The 15,760-nt window shown below is 38.1% G+C and overlaps 1 protein-coding gene across 1 annotated transcript in view; it reads right to left on the reverse strand.

Annotated features, from left to right (window-relative positions):
• Positions 1-15,760, reverse strand: part of Mastl (microtubule associated serine/threonine kinase like) — a 51,241-nt gene that overhangs the window by 16,946 nt on the left and 18,535 nt on the right. Inside the window, exons 8-9 of the mRNA XM_005354764.3 lie at positions 11,897-13,006; positions 10,734-10,875 (exon numbers count right to left, since the gene is read on the reverse strand). Of these exons, the coding sequence (XP_005354821.1) occupies positions 10,734-10,875; positions 11,897-13,006 (1,252 nt within the window). The remainder of the gene's footprint in view (positions 1-10,733; positions 10,876-11,896; positions 13,007-15,760) is intronic.

Genomic DNA, 15,760 nt, shown 5'->3' on the forward strand with positions numbered 1-15,760 from the left:
ACAAGCATAGCAAAATGGTGTTACCGGTGCTAAGTTGTTTAACAAGCTGGGCGGGGGGTCTTTCATCTGGTGCTAAGCTGCTTAGCAAGCTGGATGGGGGGGCTTTCAATTTACCCTTCTAGCTTTGTCTTTATTCCTTTTCTATTTTGAAAAAAAAAAAAAACTTTTAGTATAAAATACATTTTATTGTAGAAAAATCTGTCCTTAATATGAGATAAAGGTATTACATCTCAGGCAGACTTCACTGCTGTTTGGATTCTTAGAAAGGCTCTTAACATGTTTTTCTTGGTCTTTGAGTTTGAGAGTTAAAGAATGTCTCATTTCCAAAAGAGCTGGCCAAAATAGTAACTGACATTAAGACAAATGTCTTAATATTGTTTTAGCAAAATACACAGGAAGGGAAAATACTGTCAGACATCTTTCTGTGTTACCCCTGAAGTTGTGATTTCAGACGGAAAGGGAGGAGCTAACAAATGGTTACTTTTTCCTGGAGGAAACAATGAATAGACCACTGCAAGCAGAGAAAGTGGGAGAGCATCAGAAGTCACAACAGGTAGATCGGGTAGTAGGGAAGGGAAGCGATGAGAGCACAAGAGCAATTCAGTAAAATGGGGCAGGCAGCACACAGATTGAACTACACAGCTCTACAAGGGGCAAGGAAAGCAGAAGCCTTATCCAAAAGGTGAGCCAGAAAATGCTGAAGAGAATTGCAGTCCTATCCAGAGGAGCAGTCCACAGATCCTTCAGTGCAGTTAAGGTTTATGAGACATGGACGCTAGTGCAATTCATGAGATAGCAGAGAAGCCCATTTTCTATTGTGTAGGACTGAGTTGCACAGGGGCCACATATCAGGAAACAATCATAAGTCAGGGATCCTAGAATCAACTCGCCCTAGCCACAGGACTAAGGGACAGCTGTGGGAGGTAAAGTGGATGGGGTGGGCTGGATGACACATAAGTCAGGGATCCTGGAGTCAACCTGGGCTACACAAGAGAAACAGAGCTGAAACAAAGGTAATCCCAGCATTTGGGATCACATGCCTTTAATCCCAGCACTAGGGAGGTGGAGAGAGAAATATAAGGTGGAAGGAGACAGGAGTTCAGAGCAGTCTGAGGTTTGGTGGAGACAGTTGCAGTCTGAGGATGAAGTCTGAGAAGACAGTCTGAAGACAGGATTGCCCCTTTGGCTTAAGCAATTGGTAGAGGTAAAAGAACACTCTAGTGGCTGTCCTTTCTACTTCTCTGATCTTCAGACTCTGGGTTTTTTTTGTTTTTGTTTTTTTGATTTTTTTTTTTTTGTTTTTTTCAAGACAGGGTTTCTTTGTGGCTTTTGAGCCTGTCCTGGAACTAGCTCATGTAGACCAGGCTGGGCTGGCTCGAATTCAGAGATCCGCCTTCCTCTGCCTCCCGAGTGCTGGGATTAAAGGTGTGTGCCACCACCGCCTGGCCCGACTCTGGGTTTTTATTATTAAGACCAACTAGAATTTGTGCTACATGTGGTGCCCAACTTTTGGGGTATGAATTCATGAAAAAGCTGTTTGCCTGTGACCTTGAGACCACTGGCATAGGCTGGAGCTACATGTAGTCAGAGTCCTGCCCTACCCGCTAGGTTTCCTTTCTTCTCTCCTGGTAGGCTTTGGACCCCCTTCTTAGGCTGTTGCCAAGCTAGGTAGCTGCCTTAAAATCCAGCCAGGCTTCTGCTGTTCTATGCAGCAGCCATCAGCCTCACATCTTCAACAGCAGCAGCAGAGGAGTTGAGAAAATTGGGAATTCTTAAAGGGAGGCGTTAGTTAAAAGCGAGATTTTTTCCCCCATGCTAAAAAATGGGAAAAATTATGATAAAGTAAGTTAGGTCATTGATTATGTAATGCATGGTTTAAAAATGGAACAATTAAATGAAAGGATAATCAGCTTAACTGGGATTGATATACTGTTAATTATCAGTCTGATAATCATTATTATTTGATAATTCTTGGTTTATCTCTTAAAAAGCTGTTTGGTATGAATTCCAGGATATAGGCCTTAGAAAAATGTAATAAAACAGATCATAGAGATATACGGCTGTGATCATATATGTAATTATAGAGATTCTAAGGTTAGAGAACAACAGCCTAAGCTTTTCAGACAACTAACCTTAAAGGAATTGCCAAAGATAGATATTCCCAAGACTGTGTAAGAGCTGAATGGACTTCTGTGGCAATGTTCAGGAGATTCTAGGAAGCGAGACTTTCATATGGCATGCATTCACCATTTTGAAGCAGATGTTAAAGTTGTGGTCAACTTGTAATAGAATTATCCCTAAAGACTGGACAGATTTGATTACAATAGTTTTGAAGCCTGGTCCACAGTTACAATGGCGGATGTGGTTCAAAGAAGAGGCTAAGACCATTAAACAATGAAGCAGAGCTAGAGGTTCAGAAATCTCCCAAGATCAGCTACGTGGAGAAGGGGTTTATGATACTATAGAAAAGCAATCCCCAGACGATGGGCACACCATGGCTTTATGCTGTGGAGCAGCTTTGAACGCTTGGGAAAAACTGAAAAAGTAGGAAAGAAGTTTGAATCATTTACTAAATTCATACAGGGCCCCAAAGTAACCTTCATGGATATCTTACAAAGACTGACTTCAGCAGTAAATAGAATGATATCAGATTCAGAAGCTAGGTAAATAGTAACTGAATCTCTCTCTGGCTTTTGAAAATGCTATTTTTCAATGCAAAATGATAATTGGACCTTTAAAGGCAAGTTCAGCACCTTTGGAAGAATAGATCCAAGACACTATCAATATTTAATCTCATGACCATGATGATTCTTAGATAGGAGAAGTGATTTCCAGAGCTTGAGGAAAAACTGAAATATCAAGTGTTTCAATTGTGGCCAACTAGGTTACCTTAAAAGAGACTGTAAACAAGGCATTCCTAGAAACAATGGTTTTTCTAAGCATAATCCAAATAGTACGCTCCTCCCTTCTGGATTATGCAAACATTAGTCTAATAAATACAGATCAACAAGGAACAATAAATGTAACACTTTGGTGTTGGGGAAACTCGTTGAGGGGCCCCTTGCAGGTCCCTATGCTAAGTTCTGTCTGTCATTCCCTCTCATCACAGAGGAAACTCCTTCTCAGAGCAATTAAAAATCCTAACGCCTATTGTAAGAAGCCATAGTACTCTGGATGATAGAACAGCTGTAGAAGAGAGAACAAAAAATTCAGGAAAAAGCTTAAAGCCACTATTTTGGCAAGCATTTATAAATGAACAAAAAACAAAATTAAAAATATGAATAAATGACATCATTAATGGTCTGGTAGACACAAATATGGATGTAATAATAATTTCATCAGAATCTTGACATCCAAATTGGCCTCTTTAGGAGGTAAATGTTCAGCTTTTAGGGATCGCAATCTTATCTCAGGTAAAACAGAGCACAAGATTAGGGTCAGGAGGACAGAGAGGAAAATTAAAGTCATATGTGGCTAATATGGCAATGAATGTATGGGGACATGATTTTTTACAGCAAGAGAACACTCAGATTAACATTACCCAAATCTCAGAAATAACCATATATTTACATGTATTTCTGAGAAAAATATTGGAAGGTATTGTAAAGTCACCAGTCATTCGGGTTGTATATCACCAGGGCATAACAGCTGCTGATCTTCCAAAGGCACCAAGAGCCCTACCCCCAAAATGGCTGACAGACACACCTGTATGAGTTGTGCCTTTAACAAAAGAGAAAATGCAGGCTTTAGAATAGCTGGTACAGGAGTAACTAGATGCTCACCATATTGAAGAATCAACCAGCCCTTGGAATTCTCCTGTATTTGTTGTTAAAAATAAATCTGGAAAATGGAGAATGGTAACAGATTTAAGAGCTGTTAATGAGGTGGTTTAGTGAATGGCCTCTCTACAGTCTGGCACTCCTTTGTTTTCCCTATTGCCTAGAAGATGGCCTCTTACAGTTATTGATTCAAAAAGATTGTTTCTTCACAAGAAAAGGACAGAGAAAAATCTGCCTTAACAGTACCTACTTATAATAATTCTCCACCTACTAGAAGATATCAATGGAGGGTCCTTCCACAGGGAATGCTCATAGATCTACCTGTGCCAATATTTTGTAAGTCAGTCATTAAAAATAATCCATAAACAATATTGTAAATCTGCAATTTACCATCACATTTTGTTATCTGACTCAAGGACGGATATACTTTAGAAAGGATGTTTGAAGAAGTAAATAAAGTTTTGCCTCGTTGGGCATTGCAAATTACAGAGAGGAATTACAGAGAGGGCATTACAAAATACAGAGAGGAAATTCTATCAATTACTTAGGTTATAAAATAGGTTTATTGAAAATTAGAACACAAAAAGCACAAATTAGGAGAGATTGATTGCAGACACTTAAGGATTGCTAAGAGACATTTCCAATCTACTGTTGGAATAATACCCAATCTAAAAATTCTTTCAAACAAAACCTAAGATGGTGACAAAGACTTAAATAGTCCCACAGAATTAATAGCTGAAGCTGAGAAAGAATTGACTTTAATTAAAGAGATTTAAATAAAGTAGAACAAAGCCTTTATAATTCTGTCCAAAAGTCAGAATTATATGCTATTCTCATGGTACTAAGGGATTTTAAAGAAACTCTCAATATATTTACTGATTTGCAATATGCAAAGAGAGTTGTTTTACATATTCAAACTGCTGAATTTATACCAGATGATACAGAATTAACTTCATATTCATTCAGGTTCAAGACAAAATCAGGAAAAGGCTTCATCCCATATACATTACACACATCTGATCCCTTATGGGTCTGCCAGGTTCTCTAGCACAAGGTAATACAGAACTTGATCGATTATTGAATGGAAATGTGCTGAAGGCCTCAGAATTTCATAAAAAAAAAAACATCCTGTCAATAGCAAAGGTTGAAAGAAAGAGTTTCTATTACATGGCAACAAGCTAAGGAGATTATAAGGAGATGTCTTACTTGTTCTTCATATAACCAAAGACTGCTACCTACAGGGAGTAACCCAAAGGGTACTCAAAGGAATGAAATTTGGCAGATGGGTGTATTCCACTTTGTAGAAGTTGGAAAATTAAAATATGTACACCACACCATTGATACCTATTCAGGTTTGTAATGGGCAACTGCATTGAGCTTAGAAAAGGCTGATTTGCTAGAAGTTATGGCCATCATGGTTATACCTCCACAAATAAAGACAGGCAATGGTCCAGCATACATCTCTAAGAAAATGAAACAGTTTTGCTTATTATAATATAAAACATAGTACACCTGTACTATGTTATACCAAACAATCCTACAGGTCAGGTCAGGCAGTTATGGAAAGATCAAATTGAATTATATGGGATATGTCAAACAGAAAGGGATTGCTAATACCCCCAGAAATAGATTGTATAATGCTTTATTGACCTTGAATTTTCTTAATGCTAATGAGAAAGGAACAATGGCAGCAGAGAGACATTGGATAATAGAAAAATCTTCTGAATTAAATCAGTCAGTGTATTTCAAGGATGTGTTGACCTGAGAATAGAAACCAGGAGATGTGCTACGCTGGGGAAGGATTTCGCTCTTGTTTCCATAGGAGAAGAAAAGCTATGGATACCACCAAAATTAGTAAAGATTAGGTTTGAAAAGAGAAACCTCTTGAGAAAGAAATGAGAACTCATCCACAGAGGTGACAATCATACAGGTAGTAAGAAAAAAGTCGAGATGCCTTGGACATATAGGTAGCTTAAGAAGAAAAGACAGCTATCTAGAAAGGATCACCAAAAAAAGAGAAATTTGACTTGTGGTACCATATCCTCTGAAGGGTAAAATTTCATTACCTCAACACACACACACACACACACACACACACACACACACACATACACACACACACACTTCAGTATAATAATAAGCCTAAATCACTTAAAAATCATTGGAGTTGGACAATGGCTATCCTTCTCTAAACCCAAGCATGTTGTTAAAAGAAAAATTCAGTGTTTCTGTCTCATATCAGGATCCATCTGGTGTAGGACAGAAAGAAGAAAGAATTTAGGCAAAATTTTACTTCTTCCCATACCTATTTTTGTCTCTATAGTATCTTTTTCTTGAATATATGTCTACATGAATAATGTTTGAGTTTTCCACAATGAACAATAAATTTTCCTGCAGTAATCTTTGAAGTTTCTAGGAAGAAGATGGGGCCCAAGAACAACCATTCCACGTAGTGGATAATGATGTCATAAAGCTGATATTACCACTTTAAGATTGGTTTTCGGTTACAGGCTGCTCAAGATGATTCCAACTTGGTTAGCTGAGATGGTACACCTTTTTGTAATGATCTGGCTAGAACTTCAAATTAGAACTTCAGAAAAACCCTACCGACTACTCAGAGACTATTTGCAATTATACCAGACAGTAATCTTGAAACTTAACCATCATTTTAGTTTTTACAGGATTCCATAGAAATAAATCGCCCCCATGACAGTTTGAAGTAATTCTAGAAGACCAAGTACCCTCTCCCAACAAAGTTTGTACTCTGGGTTAGGAGATCTATAAGGTATTAGGGGTGATTATAAGTAGTCTAGGATTTGGGATTGGGGGTGAAAATTAAGTAGGCTCAGTGATCTCTTTTCAAAAAGAAAAAAGGGAGACTGGATGGGATAATAGGTAAAATAATAATAGTGAGTAATATAACACTTGTGAGCTATTATTTATAGACAGTTTACATTGTTATAAATTCTTGTATAATGATACAAATTCAATTATATTTGTTATATTCAATATGGCCCTATTTCTGTTTACAATATTTGTTCAACTGTGCAAAGTTATTTTGTCATATTGTATGCATACTGTTTTTATCTCTGTTTAAGATATTTTGTATCATATTTCACTATACATTTCTACCTCTGATCAAGATACTTATATATATTGTTTACATTTTGAGGTAATTTTTCTCATTTTCTGCACAGTTGTTTATTTTAATATGAAATCTTAGTTTTTAAACTATATAGGTATTAAGAATTATAGGAGCTTTTTTTTCTTATTGGCAAAACTGGTCTTTGGTCAAAGAACTGCCCCTGCCTCCACCACTGATGAAATGAGCAGTGTCTGATGGAGGTGGGTCTTGTATTTATCTGTTGCTTTCATTGGTTAATTAATAAAGAAAACTGCTTGGCCCTAATAGGACAGAAAATTAGGTAGGCGGAGTAGACAGAACAGAATGCTGGGAGAAAGAAGCCGAGTCAGGAGTCGCCAATGATTCTCCCACCCGACACAGCCTCAGGTTAATATCTTCCCTGGCAAGCCACCTCGTGGGCTACACAGATTATTAGAAATGGGTTAGATCAATATGTAAGAGCTAGCCAATAAGAGGCTGGAACTAATGGGCCAGGAAGTGTTTAAACGAATACAGTTTCTGTGTAATTATTTCGGGTAAAGCTAGCTGTGAGGGAGCCGGGGTGGCGGGACACAGCCCTACCACTTGTCCAGACAGGACAAGCAGGATACAAACAAAAAGACTGTCAAACCTTATCAAGACAGGATAAGACAATTTTTCAATTTTTTTCCTGCCTCTGAAAATGCTCTGTCAGTTACTCTAGGCCTTAGCCAAAGTTGGTTGCCCCAACATTGCAAATGAGACTTTGGGTGATTGTCCAGGTAGCAGATTGTCTCTATTATTTACTGCACCTTTTGGAAGTTGTTTGATTGCACTTCCTGTTTACTTAAGTAATATCATTTTCCTTCTCAGGTCTTTGATCAGGTTGAAGACTAGACAGTTATAGTTACTTTCCTCCCAAGCCAAGCCATTTCTAATACAAGACTTATACTCTTTAGGATGGATAACTAGTGAAACATTGAGTATATGCTTCTTGCTTGATATTGTTTATGCTGGTTGTGATTCTAATTTTTATACTTGATATTTGTTCTTACTGTATATAGCCTTGTATTGGGTTTATAACTCTCTTATTTAGACAGATATTTAGAAACAGTTTAACCTGCCTTTCTCAAGTGCTGCAAGGTACCTGGAATTTAGAGTATTTGTCTATGCAGTTCCTATAATATAAATCCAGAGGATAAAAGAACTGTTAAAGTTGTACAACTCTTAACTGTTTTAGTTGCTTTTTTCATTGCTGTGACCATAAAATGAGGTTAAATTCTGCAGCCTGAACAGAAGTTTAGGGCTAACTTTGTAGTCACAAGCACTTTAGCACAGACTAAGGTGGGATTCTCTGCATCAGTGAGACTGCAAAGGCAAAACCACTGGAGCTGCAGATGTGGCCCAGTGGTAAAGATCTTCCTTAGGGAACATTTAAGGACTTTTTCTTTCTTTTTTAAAAAAAATCGTCAGCCCCAAAGTGAACAAACAAAAGAAGTGGCTACATGCTCTACAGTGTTTACTCCCCTAAACCCAGAGAGGTTTCTTTGAAATGTATATGTTGTGAAAAATGTACATTTGTGTGTGTATGGGAGTATGTACACATGTGGTCATGTCAAAGATTCATGTAAAATGTCTTCTTATATGCCTAAGTTTTTGAAATAGGGTCTCTGGCTGAACCTGCAACTCACTGCTCTGTTAAGACCTCAGGCCAGCACGACCCTAGATCCTCCTGTCTGTCAGGCTAAGATCATAGGCATTGGCCACCATACCCCCTTCCTCACTTCAGGCTCATTTTTATGTGGATTACTTGTGGGATCTGAACTCGGGTCCTTATGCTTGCGTGCCCAACACTGCACTAACTGAGCCATCTATCTCCTCAGTCCACGTTATTTCTTCTTTCCATTTGACCACTTTAAATGCTAAATGGCAAAGAGATGTCATGTATTCCTTTATATAAATAGCAAAGAAATGTATTTATTTAAAACATTTACTTGACAGGTGTAGTGACACATGCCTGTAATCCCAGGACTTAGGAGGGAGAGGCAGAAGGATCTCTAAGTTTGAGGCCAGGCTGGTCTACACAGTAAGACTGAAGGGACACTAGCTCACTAGAGCATGTGGTTCTGGCAGGCCTTGCTACAACTATTGAGGAGTCCAGGAATAGAATATAGAAATAAAGGGTCCAGTCCAGGAACATAGAAATATAAAGTTGGACTTTCCACAGGGCAGGGAACCCTGACTGCTCTATGGACTGGAGAGGGAGGGGGAGAGGAGTTTGGGGGAGGGGGAGAAGGGTGGGAGGAGGGGGAGGGAAATGGGAGGCTGGGAGGAGGCGGATACTTTTTTTTCCTTTTCTCAATAAAAAATAAAAAATAAAAAAAAACCCTTACCTAACAAAGGATCACGAAAAAAAAAGTTGTAAGCACAAACACATTTTGGAAGAAAAAAAAAAATAAAGTTGGCAGTCACTGTTAACCTTTAACAACACTTTCTGCCTTAAAAGCAGACATCCTGGCAGCCACTGTGTACAGAGGTAAACCTTTTAACAATTATCTCCTGCTTTCCAGCTTCCCAGCTAGGCAGGTACTGGGGACAAAGGTTAGCTTCTAACTGTTGCCTCTATGGGACCCTCTGCTTGCATTCCCTTAATTTTTAACTGTCCGCTGCGTGACTCTACTCTCTGCCTTGCATTCTTCAGGGACAGTGAAAAGTGGCTGTGTCAGCCACAGGTTTTCGCAAACACACTAAGTTAACATTCTAACATCCTGTAACTAAAAGTTGTAAAACTTAAAATATAATATGACTTTAAGTCTGACCTCAAGTTTGTAAAAACTCTTTGACCCACACCTGGTACTTGATTTTACTATAAGAGGAGGCTCAAAATCAGCCCCCATTGCCAGAGCTATAGAAGCCCAGTCTCTGGCTGTGGTCATAGCTATAGCTGATAAGTTTTGTGTGCCCATAGTGTTTTCCCCCTTGGTTTAATATACTTGGGTGATTTGTGCCCCCATCACTGCATGCCCCTGGACCCATCAGGTCTATTTCCTTATTTGACTACTTCTTTCTCCTGAGACTAACTACCAAAGCCCAGCAATCAGAAGCCCCCTTTGGCTCATCTAATTAACATGCCCAATTAAAATTAAACAGCTCATCCTAACACGGAGTTTCCCATTTACCTTTATAACCGCCATCTGTCCGTGTGCTGCGTCTCTCTTCTCTCTATCCAGAGGTGTCCTTTGTCCCTCCAGGATAAATATACCCACCGCCTCTCCTTGGTCCCCTTCTCCCTCATCTTCCAGCTCCTTTACCACCCCATCCTAGCACATTTTAACACATGTCTCCTCTTTCTCCCCCCCCCCTTTTTTTTTCCGAGACAGGGTTTCTCTGCAGCTTTGGAGCCTGTCCTAGAACTAGCTCTGTAGACCAGATCTGCGTGTCGCAGCCTCCCAAGTCCTGGGAGTAAAGGCATGCGCTACCACTACCCGGTCCCCTTTTCTCTTCTTCAGAATGATGCCTGCAAGATCACTTGCTGCTGTTTTCAGAGTCAGAAAGTAGCCACTTTAACTTTTCTTTCCTGCTTAATGAATGATCTCTCCGTGCAATCAGGTTTGGGTGTGGCTTGTGCAGGAGTCCCCTTCAAAGACTCCGTCTTCAACCAACAACAAAAGTAAACAAAAACCACATGCCACAGTATGGATGTTAGAGGACAATTTCTGGGAGAAGAGGAACCATGTGAGGTCTAGGGATTGAATACAGATCATCAAAGAAATTTAGAACAATTTCACATAAAAGGGTAATGCAGCCATTGGTAAAAATTCGAAACCTAAGACACACAATCTATACCTTACCATGGGCTGTACCCAGTAAGAGCTCGGGTGCCAGGTAATCTGGAGTTCCCAGAATTCGTCCATCATCCACTGGGGCTGCCCCTCTCCTCACACTCTTTGGAGTTCTGTATGATGTTCCTAGCTTGGCTTGATTTGGAGTCTGCTGATTCAAGAAGAGTTCAAGATACAACAAATATTAATTTCTTTTAGATGAACAAAAGCATTGAAGCAACAACAAAAAGCCTTAGGTATAAATGACACATTCAAAACCTTGATTATGGATTTGAAAATAGACTCATTGGTTACAATTATGAAAAGGTCCATATATAATAAAATTCAATAGTTCAGATAACATCAATCATTTCAATAAGATGACTTTAAAAGAAAAACATTTAAAAATACCCAAGAACAAAATTTTCTTTTCTTTTGAGATAGTTTTACTATATAGCCCATACTGATTTCAAACCTATGATCCCACTGGCCTTAACTTTTAAAAGTTAGGATTATGGGATTATAACAAGGTATGCTGTCTAAGAAAAGTATCTTGACACAAAGTATCTTGATACAAAGAATAAGAAAAGCCATGGCTGACAAATGATTGAATTATTAAGACAACCTGTAAGAGCTGTCTCACAAGTGTCTGTCACCTCTTGTACTAAGTCATAATTAAAAGGCTTTAAGGTAATTGCTGCTTAACAACCTTTTAAAAGAAGTATGAGGGGCTTTTATCCATTACAGGGAGTTGGAAAATAGGGTCTGAGGTTAAGGGACATCTAAGCCCTTAAAGGAAAACATAAATCTTATAACCTAAATTTGGAGCTTAATCTTTTTATAATGACTCTTTAAGGGAATAAAAGAAATAGAATTTTCGGCTTATACAAGTATAGAGAATAAAGACAAATAATCGAAATATATATGTTGGAGGATAAGATAGATTTCAATTTCATATTTCAAAGTACTTGTTAAGGTCAGTGAAAATATGTATTTTCTTAGAAAAGCATAGTTATTCAACTGTTATGATTAATACACATTACTATCAGCTTTAAATTTATATGTGAAAAATCTCCAGCAATCCATTGGAGATCAAAATTGTATAATTCATAGCATATAACCTAGCTGAGAGGCAAGAGTGTGCTTTAAGTTGTTATCTAACATCCAAACAGTGCTAGCAAACTGTAGTATACCTGTGACACACAGGATCTTCCTCTCTGAGTTGGGGTCACAGCCATGGGATAAGAGCCACTGTAATCACAGGAAATGTCCATAGCATCTAAAGAAGTTATGCTCATCTTGGATGGTTCTGAATTATTGGATGCATTAATATGGCTGTTAAAGCTTCTAAAAGCTACAACATTTGTTTTGCAGGTTAGCGGTTTTAATGCCTGTAAAGAGGGAGCTAACATTTGGCTATTATCTTGGATAGAAGTATGACAATCATCTTTTGACAAGGAGTTTTCTTGGCAGTTTGATAATACAAGTGGATCTTCAATATTTGATTCTTCAAAACAGCATTCTTTGTTGCTTTTATCAGGTTCTGAGGTCTGAATTTCAAGTGAACTTTCCATCATGGAAATTTCCGGAAAAGATGAATCTGAATCCACAGTTTTCGGAGCTCTCTCCTCAACAGACAACGCAGAATGAGAACTCAGGCAGTCCTTCTTAGCAGGCATCTCACAGTCTTCATCTAGTTCAGACATAAGGTTTTTTGCTATCATTGGTATATGTAATTCTTCAGGGGTTTGTTTGTCAGTAAAATAGGTGACAATGTTCTCCTTATTAGCACAGTCATTTTGCTGACTTCTGTCTACTGAGAGCCTAAGATTCTGAACTTCAGTAGTTAGGCCCGTAGTTTGATTTGCATAGCAACCTATCATTCCCTTGCTATGCTTACACTCTATACAGTTTTTTTTACTTTGTATAATTTCCCGACAAGGACTAGAGTCAACCAATTGGAAATTTCTTTTAAAATTTCTTTTACCAAGGTGTTCTTCAGAAATACCACTAGAATTTCTAGCCCACTGATCAGACTGAAGGAAACCAGGCTGTCTCATATCAATGGTCATGTTCTCATTATTTACATTCAGTTCTCTCCCTTCCCAAGAGACTTCCTCAGAGAAGCATTTTCTAGGGAGGCTCACGTGGTGGCTTCTCGTGGCAGGGATGGCACTGCTGTCATGAATGGGAGAAAGCGCTAATTCAAGATCTGCTTTTGTCTCAATGGCATTTGTAGATTTTGTATAAGGTATTTCCACTGCATTCCAGCTCATTGTACAGTCCGATGACTTGGTACTTTCCTAAGAGGAGGAAAACGCTACTTTTAGTTATGGACCTTAGATTCTTTAAAAACTTCTATTTTATGACCACTTACATGAGACCAGTAATCTAATGAACTAGAATGCTTCCTTTCTTGTTTTTAAATGAGACAGAAGAATTGTAATAAGAGAACTAAAAACAATTATAGCATAAGCTTACTATACTACATTACTTATAATTACATTGTTTCAAATGAAACACTGGTCAAAATTTAAATAAATTATGTATCAATACTTATTTTGATGCCATATTACATAGTAAATAAGAAAAATTCATAGAATATTTTTAGGCAAATTTAAGATAGGGCTACATTATAAATAGAGTACATTATCTGTTTTACAGTAGAGGTGATGGAGGAAGGTCATTGGTTAAATAAAGAAACTGCCTTGGCCCTCATAGGACAGAAAATTAGGTAGGCGGAGTAAACAGAACATAATGCTGGGAGGAAGAGGAAGTGAGCTCAGACACCATGCTCCCCTCTCCCCAGCAGACGCGATGAAGCGATGAAGCTTCTTCCCGGTAAGCGCACCTTGGTGCTACACACATTAATAGAAATGGGCCAGGCAGTGTTTAAATGAGTACAGTTTGTGTGTTGTTATTTCGGGGTATAAGCTAGCCAGGAGCCGGGCTGTGAGAAGAGGCCCGCAGCTCCTACTACATAGAGGTATGGTGATTCTGTTTAAAACAACACAAAATGCAAGAGTTTAAAATCTAGTTTACTGAAAAATTAGAGGGCAAACATAGCTATTGTAAACATGTATCCCTATATAAACAATAAAATAAAAACAGAAATACCTAGGAACTAAAATCCATTGTTGGGGATATAACTCAGTGGTAGAGTACTTTCTAACAAACAAAAATAAATAAACTAATAAAAGAAAATCATCAGCCGGGCAGTGGTGGCGCACGCCTGCACGCCTTTAATCCCAGCACTTGGGAGGCAGAGGCAGGCGGATCTCTGTGAGTTCGAGACCAGCCTGGTCTACAAGAGCTAGTTCCAGGACAGGCTCCAAAACCACAGAGAAACCCTGTCTCGAAAAACCAAAAAAAAAATAAATAAAAGAAAATCATCAAGAAGATCAATTGACACTGCATCAAAACAAACACTTTTCTTTCTTTTCTCTTTTTGAGATAGTTTCATGTACCTCAGTCTTGACTTAATCTGTGTAGCAAGAAGATAAGCCTGTGCTGGAATTACAGGTATGGTCACCAGGCCCAGTTTGTATAATGCTGGGGATTAATCCCATAGTGTTGTGCCTGCTAGGCACTCACTGTACCAACTGAGATATGTCCCTCTGAGGTAGAAGCCTTTCTTGAAGTTTTTCTTGAAGAAAGAATTGAAATATCTAAGGATACGTGTGTCAGAACTTAGTACCGACAGCGGTACACGGTGACTAGGATTTTTTTAAAGGACACTTTCATAGCATGAATCTTTAGCAATCTCTAGTACTGCCTTTTCTTTTTTGTTAACCTCTTGGTATTACTGGGGACTGAACCCAGAATCATATGAAACAAGTACTCTACCACAAAGATACAGCCCACCCTTAACAGTGTGTATTTTTATGCATAAACACCCCACCCTTAACAGTGTGTGTTTTTATGTATAAACATCAAACTTTAATAACTACCATTAATTTATGTAGTAGTGAGGAATACTTAGTTCTAAGTAAAAGGAAGATTTCTGAATTACAATTCACTGGTTTTCTGGTATAGAAATGGATGAACCTAGGGATCAGCATAGTATCACACTCATATGATCATAACTGTCTACTACATACTACTATATTCTCATCATTGCATTCTTCAGTACAGAACTAAGTGGGAGAAGGGGAAGCTATGCACAGACAGACAGAGTGCACATCATGATCTCTAGAATACGAAAGGGATTAAATGAGAGTTCTAAGAGTAGGAACCTGTTTACTTTATAACATATAGTATCTATAGCACAGTTGAAAAAGAAAAAAGATCAGGAGATCTTGCCTTATCTATGTTTGATTTTGCTCTAAAAACATAAATCTCCAACAACGAGGAAGGTCATATTTCTGAAAATAAGCAAATATAACCTAAATTACTTTATTAAATGAAAGACTTATTTTCATTTTTATCAACCTTCTTTGGAGAACTTAACTATAATTTTCTATCTAAGTTCCTATCACCTTTTGTATTTATTAGCACTAATAACTTTATAGAAAAAGCAAAAACAAATTAAGTAAAATAATTTAAAGTACATCCATGCATTTGGATAACAACTGCCCTGGAATATATACTATTAAGGACATATTACAATAAACTTTATGGTCTAAAAGTTATTTCTGAAGAGTTTCCATTCCTTTTAATGAGAAATTGGTGGGAAACAGTACAGGAGACATTATGAGCTTTAAAACTATGTAGGTAAACAAACAACAATTATTCCTGTCTTTATTACAGAAGGAAATTAAAAAGTCTGCCAGGAAGCCAAACATTTTCTATTGGTTTACTTAATACCTAATCACTCATCATACTTTAAGCAAGACTCATATCATAACTGAATAAGAAATGAAATAAAGATATTAAAAGAATTTGACAGAATGTCCAGAAAAATAAAGAGCTTTTATAATACTGCAACTGTGCCCATATGACAATGCCACTTCCTCATAGGTTTTACACGGATAGGCATGGCGTGGCCATCACTGGCTGCACCTGCACCACCAGCTTGGGCTCCACAGACGCCCTCCTCACCTGGCAGTCTGCACCTG

Source organism: Microtus ochrogaster, chromosome 16 (assembly GCF_000317375.1).
Source record: "Microtus ochrogaster isolate Prairie Vole_2 chromosome 16, MicOch1.0, whole genome shotgun sequence".
NCBI classification, from domain to species: Eukaryota; Metazoa; Chordata; class Mammalia; order Rodentia; family Cricetidae; genus Microtus; species Microtus ochrogaster.